Source organism: Pituophis catenifer, unplaced genomic scaffold, assembly GCF_029215685.1.
Source record: "Pituophis catenifer annectens isolate HBS135680 unplaced genomic scaffold, rPitCat1.0.hap2 SCAF_2, whole genome shotgun sequence".
NCBI lineage: Eukaryota > Metazoa > Chordata > Lepidosauria > Squamata > Colubridae > Pituophis > Pituophis catenifer.
In genome coordinates, this window is record NW_027256882.1 from 144,939,788 (window position 1) to 144,959,143 (window position 19,356).

Here is a 19,356-nt window from a genome sequence, read left to right on the forward strand (position 1 = left end):
TTGAATCACTCTTTTGTTTGGGATTCTCAAACAAATTATGTAGATGAAACATGGCAATGAACACTTACTCAGTCATCAAGTCATTTCCTGCTTAATTCCAACCCCACCACAATTTACTTGCTGGTGTCAGCTCAGGGATGCCAAGAACTAGAGGGAAGGTGCTGGGAAATCTTAAATCTCAAGAGCGCTACTATCTTGCTAATTTCTGAGATTTACGGTATCTCCTTGAATGCCTCAGGTCTTTGCTGTCAAAGTTCCAATGACATTAAGATGCATGTATATCTAATAAATATAGTGCTAAGAGGAAAGCAAAATCTTTCCCCAATATAGCCCTTGCTAAGAAGCAGATCCTAGCATATGGATACATTGGGCATATACTTACTAAAATAGAGATGATTGACCAAAAACCAGCAGTATGCTTTTTTTGGCGAAATATGAAGGCAATTATGTATAGGAATAAAACAATCGATATACTGTAGCCAATGAAAAATGCCACCTGCGCAAAAGAAAGCTCTGTATTAACAATTGGCTAATGCCTTACCAAAAAAGCAAAAATGTCTCCTTCATTTTAATAGTTCTTAATAATGTTTTTATTCTGTTCAATCATATCTGATTCTTAGAAATTGCCTGGACAAGCCCCTACAGTTTTCTTGGCAAGGTTTTTCAGAAGTGTTTTACCATTGCCTCCTTCTTAGGACTGAGAGAAAGTTACTGACACAAGGTCAACCAGTTGGTTTTTGCCTAAAGCAGAACTAGAACTCAGAGTCTCCCAGTTTCCAGCCTGATATCTTAAACACTATACCAAACTGGCTCTTTTACAATAATTTCATACAATGCTTTAAGTACAAGGAACTTATTTAGCAAATTGACATAGCAAATGATTTGGTTGAGTGAATTTGAGTGAAATTAATTCATTGTAAAACAGTTTGTGACAATTTATGCAGATGTGTATATTGGTTATCAACCTTGAAACATTCCAGCCAGAGAAAATCCAGGCCCTTGAAAGAAAGAATGTCAAAATCTTTGCACTGTGAAGGACAAAAAGAGTAGCAAAATAAAAACTGATTTTAGGAAATGCTACTGTAATTTGAAGGTCCATTAATGTATACTATTTTTAATCAATGTATTTCCTTTTATTTCTGTAAAAGCTATGCCTAATGCCTGGCAATATTTTTGCAATGTTTTATATTTCTTACTATTTTTTCCTTATTATATGAGATGAATTGGTAGGAAAGATGTATTATATCGACCAATTCAATTTATGTTTGCTTTCTTTACAGGCAGTCCTCAACATATGACCATCCATTTAACAATGGCCTCAGAAAAAGTGATACGATCCATCCTCAAAGTTACAACCCTCACCCCACCCCATCAGTTGTATGATTGCAGTTTGGATGCTTGACAATCAACTCAAATTTACAATGATTGCATCTTCCTGCATGATTTGGAACCTTCTCAGCCAGCTTCTGACAAGCAAAATCAATTGGGAAAACCAGATTCATGTAATGACCATGTGATTCATTTAACAACCATGGTAAAATGATTGTAAAATTGGGTCCTGTCCTGTCATGTCTCTCTTAACGACTGCATTGCTTAGCGGCCAAAATTCCAATCCTGATTGTGATTGTAAATTGAGGATACTTATATTTATTATTATCTTTCTTGCTCGTGGTAGGGAGTTTGAGAGAGGCTATGGCAATGTGTCTAAATGAATGCTTCTGTGGTGGTGGATGGTCCAGGGAAACCCCCTTCCCTAAATCCTCTGATTGTTTTAGTCAGTTTGTATGTTAGTGGAAACCAGTTCTTTCTTAATTAACTTTATTTCCAAGATATTTCCAAATCTCAGTTTGTATTTAGCTTCACTTATGCTCACACCCTACAAATCCCACTGGCCATTAACCACCACTGTCTTCTAAAGGTGATGAATTGGGACAAAGTTCCTGTCTCAGTTTAGTGCCAGTTTATTGCTAGTTCATGGTTGGGGAGTGGCTTTTTCAGACTGTTGATGATTAAAGACATATTCCTGCTATTCAAAATCTATAGAATGAACTACAAATAGTTCTAAACTTATACCCGCAATTGAGCCTCAAATTTCTGTTCCTGAGTGAGAAATTTCTAAAGTGAGTTTTGGCCCATTTTACGACCTTTTTTGCCACAGTTTTTAGATGAATCACTGCAGTTATTAAGTTAGTGACACAGTTGTTAAATGAATCTGAGTTCCCCATTGATTTTGCTTGTCAAAAGGTTGCAAAAGGTGATCACATGACCCCAGGATACTGCAACCATAAATATGAATTAGTTGCCAAGCATTCAAATTTTGATCACATGACCATGGGGATGCTGCAACGGTTCTTAGGTGTGAAAAATGGTCATAAGTTTTTTTTTTCAGCACCACTGTAACTTTGAATGGTCAATAAATGCACTTTTGTTAGTTGAGGACTACCTGTATTCTGATTATTATAAAAAATAAACATGAATGCTTGTCATTAAAAATTGCAAATGTAAAAGCTGACTGAAAATCACATGTTAAAAATGAATGAAATTCAATTACCAAGCAAAAAATCAAGCTGGGTATAAACTGAGGATTTGCACCTCCTATTTTTAAAAACCATGGCCAGAGAACTAAAACAAGTAGAATGAAATGCAGGGGCATATCCACCAGAGCGTGTCCACACCAGTAGGCAGAAGGAAAAAGTCCTGCAATCCGCAGCTGGGAACGAGTTCTTATCTAACAAAAAAGGGAATAAAATTACCAAATAATGACTAAACTATTTAATTAAAGGTTTGCATAAATTCAATTCATGAAGGTGACATAGATAAATACAATACTACTTTTCCTTCCCTTCCACAACTTTCATCAGTATGTTGATATATCACAACAAAGCCTAACAGCCTTTCAAGGCCAACCAGCCTAGAAAATGAAAGTTATGTAGACCACTACTACTTAAAGTTATAGTAACAGTGTCTTACAAGTCTGAATGTCCCTCCTCCTTCTCATTCCTTCCTATTTACAAATATTGTCATACCAAGACACTTACTTATATCCAGTGGTGAAATCCAATTTTTTTTTTGTTACCGGTTCTGTGAGCGTGGCTTGGTAGGTGAGGTGTGGCTTGGTGGGTGTGGCTTGGTGGGCATGACAGGGGAAGGATACTGCAAAATCTCCATTTCAACCCCATTCTGGGGCCAGCCAGAGGTGGTATTTGCCGGTTCTCTGAACTACTCAAAATTTCTGCTACCAGTTCTCCAGAATCTGTCAGAACCTGCTGGATGTCACCCCTGCTTACATCCATTGTTTAAGTTAAAGTTAAAGTTTATCCTAAGTCTAGTAAAGGTCACTCTTGCTTAGGACAAAACCCAAAAAAGTCTTACATGACTCTTATAGGTAATTTTTTTCTAGATATAATCACAGCCTGTGTGGAATGCCTTGGCTCTTTCATTAAACATCATCATCATCAGCAAAGCTCTTAAGAGAAAGACTCGTTGCACTATGTAGATTACTTTCAGACCTTTACTTTGGATCTGATCATAGGTCGATGTTTTTCCAAACAAATATAATTTGCACTTAGAGGAAGAGGAGGATGGAAGACAAAAACTCTACACGCAGATAGATTCTGACATTATTACTGGTTTTACCAGTGAAATTACCTTTCTGGATAAACTTGTTCCTTTAATACAGTTTTAGTTATACCGGTAAGCTCCTTTTTATAATCTGAAGTCTTCTAAAATCTTGTTACAACAATTATATCTTTTCTTTTTTACATTGTACATTGTTTCTCAATATAAGATCTAAGTTCTTTCAGTGTTGCATCACTCTTTAATGTAATAGTCATGGTATAAGAAGAGAGCTGTATGCAACAAAATTTCATTTATGAAATTTATGCCTATTAGTGTACATTCAAAGTGTCAATAAAGTTATTATTCTATTCTAAAGAACTTAGACAGCAAAACTTACACACTTGCCTCAAATATCAAGTTGTATTGGCATGATGATGTCAATGTTTACATATCATCAATTTGCCATCATCATATGAAATTCTGGAAGAGCATCCTCTCAGAAATACATGGCTTCTATGTTCTGGAAGTCTTTTAGGACCAGACTCTCTTTCCATGCCTGGCTTTAACATATTTTGGCACCCCTCATGATTTTCCTCAGCCATTATTTATGTAGTTTTAAACTTTTGAAATGTATGTGTTATTTTAAATATTGTAAGCTGCCCAAAGGGTTGTTTTTGTTTTGTTTTGTTTTTTGGAGTTCAGGCAATCTTGAAATCCAATCAATTTTTTTAAAAAAGAATACATTTGTATTTATATTAGATAACATCAGCACAAAGTCAAGAGAATTGCTATGATTGTTAAGAAGCCATAGCTATAATGATCAATGAGAGAGAAAATCTGAATACAGATACTGTCCACCTGTGGCAATTGACAGAACCTTTTACTGACTCCTGCTGTCATTTGCAGATGCCACATGGAAGTACAATATAGGCATATCTTCAAAAAACTTTGAAAAAATCAAAGAAATATAATTATTTTACCATGTAATCTTGATTGCTTCGCATTGCAAATTGTGCTGGAAAAGCAGGTAATACAACTGAGGCCACATCCATGTAAACTTCCATCAAAATCCAGAAGTCAGAATTTAAATTATCCTGAGGAATAAATTAAAGCATGTTTTAATTCCATTGTGATAAAATGTCATAATAGAATATCTATTATTAATCCATTTAGTAAGTAAGCTTAGAAACAACAAAGAACATTTGTTATGTACTTATTTTCTTTAAAATAAGAACAACCACAGCTGGAGGATCTTGACTTCCTGGCTCTGACCTTTGGCCTCCTTGCTGCTTAGTTGCATGTTGTACGTTTTGATTACTGATTATGTAGTACTTTCTTGCACTCATTTTCCGGAGGAAGGAAATGTCCTGACTAGGCTTCTACTACTTAAGCCTTCTGAGAGAAATGGAGATTTCATACTCTGAAATCATTCATAAAGTGGGAATAATAATAATAATAATAATAATAATAATAATAATAATAATAACCAAAGTGAAGAACCAATGATTAAGGAAGTAAATAAAGGAGGCCTTTTAAAGACAACTAAAACAAAAGCAGAATATAAGAAAGAAGTAATTGAGCAGCGAGCTGAAAATTGGAAACACAAAGCTCTGCATGGCCAATACTTGAAAAGTATTGAAGGCAAAGCTGACCAGAAACTAACTTGGAACTGGTTAAGATCAGGAGTACTGAAAAAAGAAACAGAAAGCTTTATTTTGGCAGCTCAAGAACAAGCCCTAGCCACAAACTGCATGAAGGCAAAAATTCAACATGTTACCACCAACAGCAAATGCCGCCTCTGCAATGAGAAAGATGAGACAGTCAACCACCTGATCAGTGGGTGCAGCAAAATTTCACAAACTGACTACCTACAATGCCATGACCGTGTTGCTAAGATCATTCACTGGAAATTGTGCCAGAAGTTTGGATTTGAGTACAGCAAAAACCACTGGGAACATCAGGTTGAGAAAGTTTTAGAGAATGAAAAACTCAAGATCTTGTGGGACTTTAGGATTCAGACTGACAGGCACTTGGTCCACAACACACCTGACATAACAATAGTTGAAAAGAAAAAAGTATGGTTCATTGACATTGCAATACCTGGTGATGCATGGATTGAAGATAAGCAGCAAGAAAAAATCACAAAGTACCGGGATTTGCAAATGGAAGTTGAGCGACTGTGGAAAAAGAAATCGTGTGTTGTCCCAATTGTAATTGGAGCCCTTGGAGCAATACCCGAAGGGCTACCCCGCTATTTAGAAATTCTAAATTTGCCAGACTTGAACATTTTTACTCTACCAAAAACCACCTTATTCGGAACAGCTTACATCCTCCGATGATACCTTAACATTTCCTAGGTCCTTGGTTAGGACTCGAGCTGCTGAGCTATTAACCAGCCTCAAAGGCTGTGAATCTCACTAAAGATTAACTAATAATGATAATGATAATGATAATGATAATGATAATTAAAGAGTTTTCATCATGTCTTCTGCTAGTTGGTGCTCATGGATGCATTCTGTCAGTCTTCTGCCTGTTTGTCATACTTAGTGGCTGTCTTTACATTATATGCTATAGATGACTCCTTTTTTTCTTCTTCTGGGACTGCTGAGCCTTTTGATTTATGATGAAACTCTTAAATTTCACAACATATGGACAGACTTAATCATAGTTTCAACTGGGAAACTGTGACCATCCTAGGCCAAGCCAAATCTAAAAAAGTTAGAGAATTCTTGGAAGCCTGGCACTCTGACACTCATCAATAAACACATAGACATAAACAATATCTATATATTGTGCAAAAAAGAAACCTCTGCAAGAAAACAACCAAACTCAGAGAACACCAGAGACCCCTCATTTCAACCCTGAGCTGAAAATATTCTCTTTTATTGGTAAAAGGATATTTTCTGTTTGGGGCTCAAATGATTTTAATGATGCTTCTTGACTTTTTTTTCATTGTGGTAATTGCACAAGAACTGAGTGGGAACCATGTTTATGATGGTTGAAGAAGTTGTGCTTGCCAAATTTAATCTAACTTTCAAAACTGAGAACTCAGATGTAGTATTCTGCAAAGCCCACAATATAGCAATAGGATTTAACAGACTGAGAGCAAACAATTACTGATGAATATGTTAACTGGAAAATGCATGATATTATAAAATCAATTTTATCTTTGTAAGAGAGATGCTATACTCTCATGGTTCAGGAGTAACTTTGTGGAACTATCAGCCTTAACATAAATACTAGTCTAGCCCTGTCACATAACTATTTACCTTTTTTAACCACATACTATTGTGTCATTAAAACAACATTCATCTAGAATACAATCTCGTTGATTACATAAATTCAACTTCCCCTTGAATGACTAGGGATGGGACAACATTGCAGGAGATATTCCTTGAACATTATAAGCACTCCCACTACTGATGCTTCCTAGCAATCGCCTTTTAATATCCTGAAAACTAGGAATAGATTATATTGGAAAGTAAACAGGAATATTTCCCCTTTTGCTTCCTGAACACAAAAAAACCTTCATCTGGAACACTTACTTGGACAAATACATGATTCCAGGTTCGAATATGGGCAGTAGAATTAAACATGTGCAAAAATGCATTGCTGATGATGTTGACAAGCACAGGAAAACAGTTAGTTATCTCCATGTGGCACATAAGTGTGAACCTGTATTTCTGAACCAAGGCAAAAAGTCAGAACACAAGGGACCCAAGTGAAAAACAACAGTTGTAAAGAATATAATTTACATAATTGCAAACTTAACTTCTTATAAAAGCCATTTGATTTTTTCTAATTTGAAAAAGGGCAAAAATATGAATGTACCTTTTTCAAGCTAAGGTCTAATTTGGCCTTTGAACTGAGATCTTAATTTCCTCCCAAAGTATGTGAGATCATAACAAAGAAGTAGGCAGGATCAGGACAAATTGATAACAGTATGATTATTCCAGACATATTTTATACTTTTCTCCTTATGGCATATTAAAAATTTCAATTTAGCAGCTATTCTGGCCATTCACTGTGGACCATATATTGTGGACCTCTGACATATGTATGCTATGTCTTAGGTCATCCCACAGAAGTGTCATTAGAAATTTAATAGAGTTTTAAATTCTTTTTTTAGAATGCAAACCAAATGTCTTGATCATTTAAAAAAAACATATACTTAACATAGTAAAATAAAAATTCATCATGTTAGAAAACTATAATGTTCCACATAACATCCTTCTTTGCATTTATACAATGTTGTTTACACCTCTAGTAGAAATACTATATATTTCTATTACTCTTGTTACTGTTACTGTTTCTTTAGTATCTTTCTAGGATTTGGGATCCATTTTTGACTATAGACGAAGTAGTAGTCTTCTTTTTCTTTTCTGTTATTATGACTCCACTAAAGTACCACAGTGTTTTCTTGAAGAGAAATTATCATCTTTTCAGGCAGTCATATTAGATTCCTTGGTCCATTCTCAGAAAGGAGGAAAAGAACTTATAATTACTGTCAAGATTCCAAGTAATGACCCCATTTCAAAGCAGAACTCTGAGGCAGATTCTTAAAGAACAGTTTTTATTTAGGAGAAATCATCTTGATGGAAAGCCAACTCTTAATTTTCCCAGGCTTTCCATCTCAATAAAACTGAAAGTTTCACTTTCCCCCAAAACAATAAATCACATTGTCCAATCCAGGCACTGGCTGGTTACCTGGCAACTCCTTCCTCTACCTCCAGCCAGTCGGCAGTTGGAATGTCCTTGACCCAGGAATGAACCAGTTTGGTTTAGTTACACACACACACACACCCCTCGGCTCCATGCTTTGTCAAGCCCAAAGCCACGTGAAAGAATCCCTAATAGAAAACTACAGAAAAGGAAAAAGGATCCCCCCCCCCCATCTCAGCCAGAACAGCTTCAGGGTTGACAGTTACCTTGTTTTCAAGGTCTACTTTTATGGCCCCATTGTGAACCAGCTGGTCACTGACTAAGTTACCATAGAAGATGTCCATCTGGATGTTTTGACTCTTCAGTGCCTGGATAAAATTATCAATTTGTCCCCCTGGGGGGGAAAAAAAGATAAAATGAATTTGCAGGATAAACAAAGAAGAAAGCATCGAAGCAATGAGCAGTACAGAACTTAAATTAAATTATATCTGTACCCGCCATTAAAATGGGAAACCATGGCCTCCAAACATTGCTGAGTGAAATTTCTCAGCCAGCGTAATCCCCCTTAATGAAGCTTATATAAAGGTATGATTCTGACTTTACGATAATATAATTCAGCAGATATTGTCTCTAGGAACTTAAATGTGCTGAGGGTGCCAATCATTATAAGAAGATCTACCACTTTAGAAGGAACAATTTTAGAGAGTTTTTCTAGTTGCTATTCAATTGGCCATATTGATTAATATAATATTTTATGAATGATATGCTGGTTTCCAAATGCCTTTAAGAATAAGAGATTGCATAATTTGCTGATTGAACCAACCCGTCACTGCACTATACCCATTTTCTGCTTCTCTTTTTTAAAATTTCTGTTTTGCAAGCTAGCACTAAGGGGAGAGATTTCCAATTTGAAACTCATAAACCATGGTACTTATTCATTGTAGATATTTTAAGCCAACAAACTGCTGAATTCTAAATTGCTAAAACATGGTTGAAACTGTTTTGGATCAAAATGTGTCCTAGCTGAGAAAAGGAATGGGTGGGAATGGGAGGGAATCTCTTTTTAGATTTATTGTGCTGTACCTGAGTTAACATTGTTTCAGTATCTTCTTGAAGAATTCAACTTTTTTTTTCACCTAAATCCCTTCTCTGTCTTTTTTTCCTTTTGTCTCTTTGGCTGGTAGAAAGGAGTAGGATTTCCAAGCATAACCCACTTGTCTTTAATCCTGATTTTTTCCAATCAGATCATTTTAAAATAAGACTGTGCCCAAAGTTCTTAAAACTGGTATTATTTAGCAATGCATTGAACAGAGATGGTTCAGCTTAGAATTCTGATAGGTCTTTCTCCTGCATTCTGAAGCTAGCTATAAAGAATCAGTAAGGCACCAACTGTCTCACAAAGCTCTGAATTTATTCTTCAGCTCGTGTTCAGGAGAAAGTTCTCAAGGCAATTTAGGAGCCAACTGAATTATCCCTCATTAGGAATATCATGTCAATGTCTCAAATTCTGTTTTGCCTTCTTACCTGTATTGTTAAGAACCAGAAGTCCTGATGTCCCTTTGAAAAACTGTTTCCCTGGCTCAAAATAAAGCCCAGGATGAATCTCTTCATATTGAAGATTCAACCAAAGAGAGTAGGTTATAAATTGGATAATAAGAGGTGCTAACAAAACTCCAGTAAGTAGTAGCCTAGAAGAATGAAATATTGATTAAACATAGGGAGAAAAGTGGTGTTTGATCAATTCCATTCTATTGCATTTATAAAATTAGGAAATATAGAGCAGAAACGTTTGATAATTAATGAAGTGTGTTATCAGAATTCTTGAAGGACTGGAGAGCAACAAAATACAAACTCCTATTTATATCAAAGTTTTAAAATGTTTTCTCAGAGTGCACACAGTGTGACTATTTTGAGACAACCCAGGAGCAAAATATAGTAAACAGAGGTTTGTCTTTCAAATAGTGGTTTATCTTCAAGGAATATATACATACACGTACTAGGCAAAGTCAGGCAATCTGCCGCTACAGCACAGAAGCACACACGGAGAGAGGTATGCCCGAACAGGGCCTCTCTTATAATACAGGCTCTTAAAGTGGTAACAGTCAAACAACCCTGTTGACTAATTCCTACCATTGCATCATCATTACAGCATTACAGCATCATGGCAGCTTGGCAGCTTTTAAAGTATTTCCGTGAAACTCCTCCCCTTTAAAGGTGAACAGCTAAATGCTTTAACATATTCATGATGCTTTCTATTTCTGTTATGTCCTTGCCTCCTGCTTTGGTTTCTACTCTCACTGCTACAAACTCTACTAGTACCATTACTACTGCTACTGCTGGAACTGCTCCTAATTTCATTTTTTAATGACTCTGTACACTCATTATTTGTCATTACATCCTGTTCACCATCTCTTGGCTGAATAGCTTCACTTTCTCTTTTCACTAGCTCGGTTTCCTCAGTTTGGTTTATCTGTCTGCCTGACATTCTCTTTAACTTCGGTTTCCTCCATTCTTGTTTTTTCTTAGGCAATGACCGTGACTATACCTCTTGGTACTTACGGTGTTCATTATGAATACTACCTACTCTAACCTCACTTGCAGTGAACCACTCAGGAGGTATACCTTTATTATGCCTTTCAGGTCTCTTAGGTATAACTCAGTTTGTTTGCCTTGAACTTTTCTTACTTACAGGATACACCCTGGACTTTGACTCCTTACAAACAGCACAATCTAAATACACGTTGCATTTCTTTTTCCTAAGTCCCTTAGCTAGGTCTGGCATCTTCTGCAGTACTCTAAAACTTGCATGCCCCAATCTCCTCTGCAATAAATATACACAATTGTCATGTGTGGGCGTGTTTGTAAGTGTTCTTGCACAACCATTCTCCTGCCTCCCTAGAATGTACAGACCATCCTTCTTAACCTCTCGTACATGAATTCTTCCACCTTTCCTGATGGAGTACTGTCCTCCTGCAAACAGTATTTCATACCCTTGACTGTCTAACCTGGAAACACTGAACAGATTATGATCTAGTTCAGGTACATATAAGACATTGTCTAATGTTTCTTCCATCTCAGGCACATAGATTTTACCTTCCCCTTTAACAGCAGATCGTTGACCATTGGCCAAACAAACAACTGTTTGCTTAGCTGGTCTCAAGCCAGAAAACGTTTGTGGATTATTAGCAATATGCTGACTAGCCCCACTGTCCAATAACCAGGTGTTTCTAGTGTTTTCAGATGATGTTGCTGCCAGGGAAAAGATGACGATGAAGAATCACTCCTCATGTGTTGAGTAGCCCTATGCCCTAGTCTCTCTGCTTCTCTGTTTCTCCCCTCAGGGCAACGTCTCTGGAGATGCTCTGTAGAACCAGACGTATAGCACCATTTCACTGTGTAAACAGTCTCAGCTGCTCTGCCGGCATCCTGGGATGTTGCAGATGTTGGCCTGTCCTGAGCACTGTCTCGTCCCTTTCCTGGTTGCCTCTCCAGCTGTTTCTGTTCTTCCTTCAGCAATCGGCCAGTCAAATATGTCATGGTTAAATCCCTCTCTTGCATGGACTCTAAACTTGTCACATGAACATCCCACGAAGTGTCCAACAAACTAAGCATCACATATATCTTGTGTGACTCAGTAAACCTCATTCCTCTTTCCTCTAACTCCAGGAATGTCTTTCTCATAGCCTGCAAATATGTGAACATGCTCTCCCCGGCTTCAGTTGTGCTTTATACACTTTCCTTGTCAGCAACACTTTACTGCCCGTAGTTTCTCTAACATACACACTCTGCAATGCTTCCCAACACTCTTTCACAGAGCTGAGACCCCTCACATGTATCAGCTGACTGTCCTCTAAAGCCAGAATTATGCTGGCTAATGCCTTTCCATTTCTTCTCTGGTCCCCATCATCCAGGACTGCTGGTGGATTAGTAATTATCATCCACAACTCCTCTCTTTGCAGGTACATCTCCATCCTTACACTCCAGGAGAGGTAGTTTGTCTCATTCAGCCGAGATACTGTGAAACCTCCTCCCATTATGCTGACAGAAACAATGTTGCTTGTTTTTGTTACAAGCACTAACCACTAACAAATCACGATGCACAGCCCCTCTGGCTCTGGTGCAAGATCTCACTGGGTTTCTCTTCTCTCTGGTTTCTCTAGTCACTCTGGCCTTCTCTCTGGACTAGGCGCATAACCTGTCGGAGTGTGACTATTTTAAGACAACCCAGGAGCAAAGTACAGTAAACAGAGGTTTGTCTTTCAAATAGTGGTTTATCTACAAGGAATATATACATACACATACCAGGCAAAGTCAGGCAATCAAACGGCAGCTGAGCCCACACAAAAGCACACATGGAGAGAGAGAGACGCCCCAACAGGGCCTCTCTTATAATACAGTCTCTTAAAGTGGTAACAGTCAAATAACCCTGCTGACTCCTTACTACTATTGCATCATCATTACAGCATTACAGTATTACAGCAGCTGGTCAGCTATTAAATCATCATTACCCTTACATGTTTATAAGAAGCAAAGTAGGTTTGTGAAAGTAGAAACAAAAGTAGATGTTTCCTACTTGTTGAGATCTCCATTATGTGCTCTGCATATAGAAGGAAACAGTACACTAATCCTAAAAATTACTTTGGTCAGATCTATATACACAACAGTAATCTCCTGGGGAACTTCATTGAATGAATATTCAATTCATAATTAAGTACAGGTAGTCCTCGACTTATGGCCACAATTGAGCCCAAAACATATTTTATTAAGCGAGACATTTGTTAAGTGAGTTTTGCCCCATTTTACAACCTTTCTTCCTACAGTTGTTAAGTGAATCATGGCAGTTGTTAAGATGGATATACAAATGTTAAGTGCATTTGATTAGTCATTGACTTTGTGTTAGAGTTTGCAGCAATCCAACCAGTACACAAGTAAAGAATTCAGCAGGATTCATTTATAAAAGAAACTTCTTTATATACAGTAATATAAAGCATGGTGCATGTATACCCATACACCAGAACCAAAAATCATAGAAGCACAGAATCAATATAATAATCCATATATATATATATATGTATATGTATATCTTTTTTCCTTTTTCGAAGGCTTTTATGTGCATATTCTTTCTAGCCAGGTTTTACCTACGTAAACTTAGTTGTTCTACAGCCCTAGGTTCTGTGAAATCTCATTCACAAGTTTCTGGGCCTTTTTTCTGCTGACAAACTGCAACTCTGTGTTGCTCTCTGGGAGACTCAGATAGCTATTTCTGCCTCTTAAGGCGTCTTCAGTGAGCCACACCCACTTCTCAGATATCCTCCCTGTAAAGGTACAATGTGTCTTTTTCTTTTTCGTAGGCTTTTATGTGCATATTCTTTCTAGCCAGGTTTTACCTACGTAAACTTAGTTGTTCTACAGCCCTAGGTTCTAAAATATATATATGGTTAGAGTTAGAGCATGCTAGCTGTTAGAAAGGAAAAAAGCCCAGAACCGAGCAGTTCCCATTGGCTGACTTGTTGTTATGGCTAGCCCAGCTCATAATTACATTGACACTTTGCTTGTCAGAAGGTTATAAAAGATGATCACATGATCCTAGGACATTGCAACCCTCATAAATTGAGTCAGTTGTCAACTGTCTGAATTTGATCATGTGACCATGGGGGATGCTGCAATCGTTGTAAGTGTGAAAAATGGTCCTAAGTCTCTTTTTTCAGTGATGTTGTCACTTTGAATGGTCACTAAATGAACTGTTGTAAGTCAAGGACTACCTGCATCTATATCAGTGATGGTGACCCTTTTAGAGACTGAGTGCCCAAACTACAACCCAAAACCCACTTATTTATTGCAAAGTGCTAACACGGCAATTTAACCTGAATACTGAGGTTTTAGTTTAGAAAAAACAACTCATACATTAACATATTTTGTCTTAAAAGAATAACACAATAACAGAGCTTTCAATGATGCAAACAACTTTTGATATTTACAGTTTCGGGCCCACCTCAACCATAATTTTATTTAATTATTGTTTTACATTTCTGAACTGTCCATCTCCCCCAAAGAGGGAATCTTGCTGATTGCAGCTCTGTCCTCAAATACAGTAGGGCAACTTTAATAGAGGATTTGAACCCCAAAATCAAACACAGCTTTTCCTTTCATCTTACACAGAGTCATTGATGATAACTGAAGTAACCCATTCATCCTCTTCCTTTTTTCCCCGAGTAAATTATGATTCTAATATACTGTGTTGATATTCTGTCTTGGCAATGACCAAAATGCTTAGTTTGTACAACATGCTGGGCACATAGAAGACCCTATTAGGCAGGTTGTGTTAACAGCAGGGTGGATAAAAATCGATGATTATTTTTTTAAAAAAATAGGATTTTAAAAAATTTAAATAACATTTTTTTGATTTTTATCAAATATATTTTAATAAAATGCTTTTGGAGTAAAAATCTAACTAAAGATAGTTTTCTATTTAAGATACATTAATAATTTAGTTTATTCAGCATGAAATGGAACTTAGTTATGTAGCATGAGACTGTATATTCTGCAATATTGGGACTGTCGGTGAGTCAACAGCAGGTCAGAGGAGTTGCTGTGGGACAGAGATGGCAATTGCTCTTTAAAAATTATGATTTAAATCGAGTTGATTTAAATCAAGCCTTATCATGATTTAAATCATGATTTAAATCAAGTTGATTTAAATCAAACCCACCCTGGTTAACAGCTTCATCAAGCCTGTCTGAAGAAACACAACCTACCACAAATCCTATTGTGCCTTAATATGAAGTATGACCCCAATCTAGAACTTGCATCAATGAATATAATGTCATGTTCATGTAACATATCATAGTTTGCATAACTAATTTGCTCAAAATAGTCAGATTTGTTGACTTGGCCAAGCCAAAAAAATCCCTTTATGACTTAGAGCGCTATATGGATGAGGCTTGTAGTTGTACGTATTTACAAATTAAATCAAGATTCAGGGGATGACTTTACCACAGTAGCCAAATTAAGACAGTAGAGAGAGCCTCAGAAAAACCACATCAAATCTTAACACAGCACACCATTAATTGAAAAAAAAACTTCCATTAATTTTTTGATATCCCAAATTAATACATGATTTAGTTTAACTGACAAAATATTCCATTTAATTAAGCATTTTACAGCAATGTTCCGAGGGAGTTTTGCATATCTAGTTTTCCAGTTTCTGAAAAAAAAATATTCCAGCCCCAAACAGCTACCAAATCTCACAAATTCTGAAACCATTTTGATCCCAGATGTTGATGTATTATTGTTGTCTCTGACCCCTCACTTTTTTTGTGTGTGTTTTCTTTGCAAGATTATTCTGTATAGTTTGTGCATCTGAATGGTGTTTGAATCTCTAATTAGGGTTGGGAGTGAATTTTGTTTTAAAGATTTATTTGACAGGCCTAATTAAGCTTTAGGGTGAATATCCTGCATTCTTTTCTCCCACTCCAAAAGAACTGAGCAGAGATTTAATTCTAATAACTCCCCACTTCCTAATATTATAATAATATTTACAGATGGGAAGCAAATTGGAAATTGGCTTTCAAAAGCTGCAACTTTTCGTCAGCTGCGGAGAAAGGCTCCGGTTCTTTCTAACCAAGCACTTCATGTTAGTCTTTCCTTGCTTCTTTTCCTCCAGGGGTGGAGGGTTGAGAAGGGGATTGGGGCAGCCTGGGTGGGATCAGGCATCTTGCAGGGTAACCTAGGGGGCAGGGTCCTCACCCTGGCAGAAAGTGAAGTGGGGAGAGAAGAGCCTGATGGAACTGGAGCTGCAGAAGCAGAGACCGATGTTTACAGCGGGCTGAGGTAACCTTCCCCTTGGCAAACTCTGGGCTGGGATGATGGCACATGTGCCCACGGAGAGGGCTCTGAATGCCACCTCTGGCATGCATGCCATAGGTCTGCCACCGGGGATCTATATAATAAAAACTATATTTTCAAAATCTCAAAATAGTATTATCTACCCAAGTGTTACTATGGTACTTTGGAGGTTTTGAAATTATTTTATACTAACACAAAATATACTTTTCTAAATTGAAAAAAAAATGAGAAACAACCAACATAAGGCATGGACAGGAACTGATCTGTGTCATGGAAAGATTGAATGCTGAAACTATTGAAATTTCTGATTTTGGCAGAACTGAATGATCTTGTCTCACTCCTAGCTGCTGGATTTGCTTTAAATGATTTCCTTCCCTGACGAGCAAGAAGAAGCAATATAAATATGCCAGCTCTAGGCTTGGGTAGAATAAGTACTGGGGTAGTTTGGAAGCATAGCAAGGGATATGATGTAGCTGGAATTATTGAATTAGTGTCTCCTATCTGAGATCATTGTTCTCTTTCCAAACTTGGAGGGAGAAATGTGAAATATCATTATCTTCTCTTGAGCTTTCTTCCTAACCACTGAAGGTTTGCAACTTTGAAGTGTTACTAAAAGCAGAGGTGGGTTTCAGCAGGTTCCGACCAGTTCTGGAGAACTGGTAGCAGAAATTTTGAGTATTTCGGAGAACTGGTAAATACTACCTCTTAGCCCCACTCTATTCTCTGCCTCCTGAGTCCCAGCTGATCGGGAAGAAATGGGGATTTTGCAGTAAACTTCCCCTGGATTGGGGAGGGAATGGAGATTTTACAGTATCCTTCCCCTGCCACACCCACCATGCCACGCCCACCAAGCCATGCCACACCCACCAAGCCACACCCACAGAACCCACCACTGTCTAAAACTTGTTTTTTCTTTATCTTATTCAAGGTTAATGGAGGCAAAAACACAAAACTCTATGATCACAGCCTATGATCTAGTATTCTACACTAGTCTTCTTGCATTACATATAAAATTGATAAATCGTTTTTTAAAAAGGGCACTTACCATGTTCCCCAGATTTTGCGCTCTCTCTTGAGGTTTAGAAAGTGCATTCTTGCAATGGCATAAACTTGTTGTCTCCAGAGCTCTGTGCCTTTCACGGTCACCTTTCCCGTGTCTGAGAGCAACAGCTGATCCTGTTCCGTTTCATCCTTTCCTGCCGCTTCCCCTACATGGAGAATTCCATAATCTAAAACCATTTTAAAAGTAACAACAATATTTTTATTTCAGCTGAGGGAAATTCTTCTTGTTTATCCATGCTTACTCTTTCCTCTTCTCATGTCCTATTCTTCCTGTTGGCTACATCCCCTGTTACCAAAAGATCAGTCTAGCACCTTCCTTTGGGTCTTCAGAAATGATAGAAGAAAACAATGAAAATCCCACTCCATAGTTATCACTCCAAATACACAGTTTTCTCAGAAGGAAGCCTGAAAATAATACAATATTAAAAACAATACTTTACCTTCTTCCTTTATACTTTCATTTCCTTCTAGTCTCAAGAAGACATCTTCCAGAGTCGTCATGGTAACTCCATAATTAATGAGCCCTAGGTTTGTCTGATGATCCATATCATTGAACAAATCTATGTGTTGGGCAAGGGAAAACACATACCAAATTGATATATCCTGTCAACTTAAAGAAAAGGGGCAAATACCTATTGGAATTTTGTGTAATTTCATTTAATTGAAAGAAAGTGAAAATTTAGGTGAACTGTTCTTAAGATTTGTTTTTAATTTTTTACCTCCTGAGCCTATAAAAAACCAGCTATAATCTGTTTGAGAAAGTTAAATCAATATATTCAAAGTAACACCATTTTAGAAACGACAAGAGCAAGAGTGACAATTTTGCCCAGGACAGAAAAAGAGATAAAAATATAAAGAAAGTTTTTATTTACTAATTAATGGACAATAGTATTATGTGATTATGTAAAAAGTAGCCTAAATTAATAAGAAGTATGCTGGTTAATTTAGCACAGAAACTTCATTAAAGGATTGTGAAATGTACATTAGGTAATATGCTGGAATTTAAAAAAGAAAATCCAGTGAAATATTGTATTATTTAATATATCCATTCCTTCCAAAGCAAATTTATATTAGTAGATCACCAAAAACAGGACAGTATTTGGAAAATACATATTAATTTAAACTGAGCCTAGGGTGGAATACATTTTATTCCCATTGAAAATTCAATTCAAGTCAATTCACTCTATTTATCTATTGCTTCCTTAGATTGTTAGGGAATCTGTCAAGGGTCTTATTTTCGGGGAAACACAGTATATATGTATGCTGTAATGTTAATTCTCTAATAGTGAAATAAAACATTGTTCTCTATAACCATAGTATATAAATTGATAAAAGAGAAAAATAAACTCTGACAGAAAAAATATGTTGCATTCACCACATATTATAAATTAAACTTTGGTTACTTACAGCAAATTTACATTGCAATATGGGTGAGGGGCCTTTTATTTTCATAGGTCTTATTAATCAATGAGAATTGTGATCATAATGGCTTTTGTCTGTGAAAGATGTGTCTTATATTTTCTTTATTATAGAGCAGTTGATTAAATTATTTGGTTTTCATGTGGTTAATCATATGAAATGTTAATTATGAATTTGATTTAAAATGGTTTTTATTATGTTTTAATTTGTATGTTGCTCAAAGGATCGAACATAAGTTAATACAAAATTTCATCTAGTTTGGTAGGAAAATAAACAACCTGCCTCTGTTGTCCAGGAAAGCATGTTTCATATGATCTCAACTGTTAAGGTTTTTTAAGAAACAGCAGTTAAATTCATTTTATTTATACAGTTTGAAAATTACCTGAAAACGTATTCACATTTTGTAAGGGCAGGGTATAGCTCAGCTCATTTTCACGTTGTCCTGATTTCTTTGCAGCAGGGATGTGGTGTTTGACCAGTGATGTTATTCTCTCAAAGTCACAAAATTCATTTGTATGCATCCTATTCATATCAAATAACAATTTAGGTCAAGAGCAATGTCCAATTAATTTATTCAGAATATTCAATGAATCCTTCTAATTAAAAACCAGATTTCAGCTTATCTCATGCATCCTAAACTTCCATAAAGCAACAGTGCTGATACTAGAGCTGACTTGATACAATTAAAACAATTTTTAAATAAAATAGGCTATAATCTAGTTTACAAATGCCTCACTAATGCACCTTCTTTCCTCCTTAGAGTACAGTACTGCAGACTACTTCTGCTGCCTGCCGGCTGCCTGCAATTTA

The 19,356-nt window shown here is 36.7% G+C and overlaps 1 protein-coding gene across 3 annotated transcripts in view; it reads right to left on the reverse strand.

Annotated features, from left to right (window-relative positions):
• The window catches only part of LOC139312705 (ABC-type organic anion transporter ABCA8-like), a 74,723-nt gene that overhangs the window by 27,920 nt on the left and 27,447 nt on the right, over positions 1-19,356 (reverse strand). For all 3 annotated transcript variants that reach the window (XM_070937717.1, XM_070937718.1, XM_070937719.1), the window contains 9 exons: positions 18,929-19,068; positions 17,568-17,687; positions 17,111-17,294; positions 9,745-9,908; positions 8,487-8,614; positions 7,104-7,241; positions 4,539-4,652; positions 2,552-2,728; positions 383-496 (listed from right to left, as the gene is read on the reverse strand). In XM_070937717.1, coding sequence (XP_070793818.1) covers positions 383-496; positions 2,552-2,728; positions 4,539-4,652; positions 7,104-7,241; positions 8,487-8,614; positions 9,745-9,908; positions 17,111-17,294; positions 17,568-17,687; positions 18,929-19,068 — 1,279 coding nt within the window. The remainder of the gene's footprint in view (positions 1-382; positions 497-2,551; positions 2,729-4,538; positions 4,653-7,103; positions 7,242-8,486; positions 8,615-9,744; positions 9,909-17,110; positions 17,295-17,567; positions 17,688-18,928; positions 19,069-19,356) is intronic.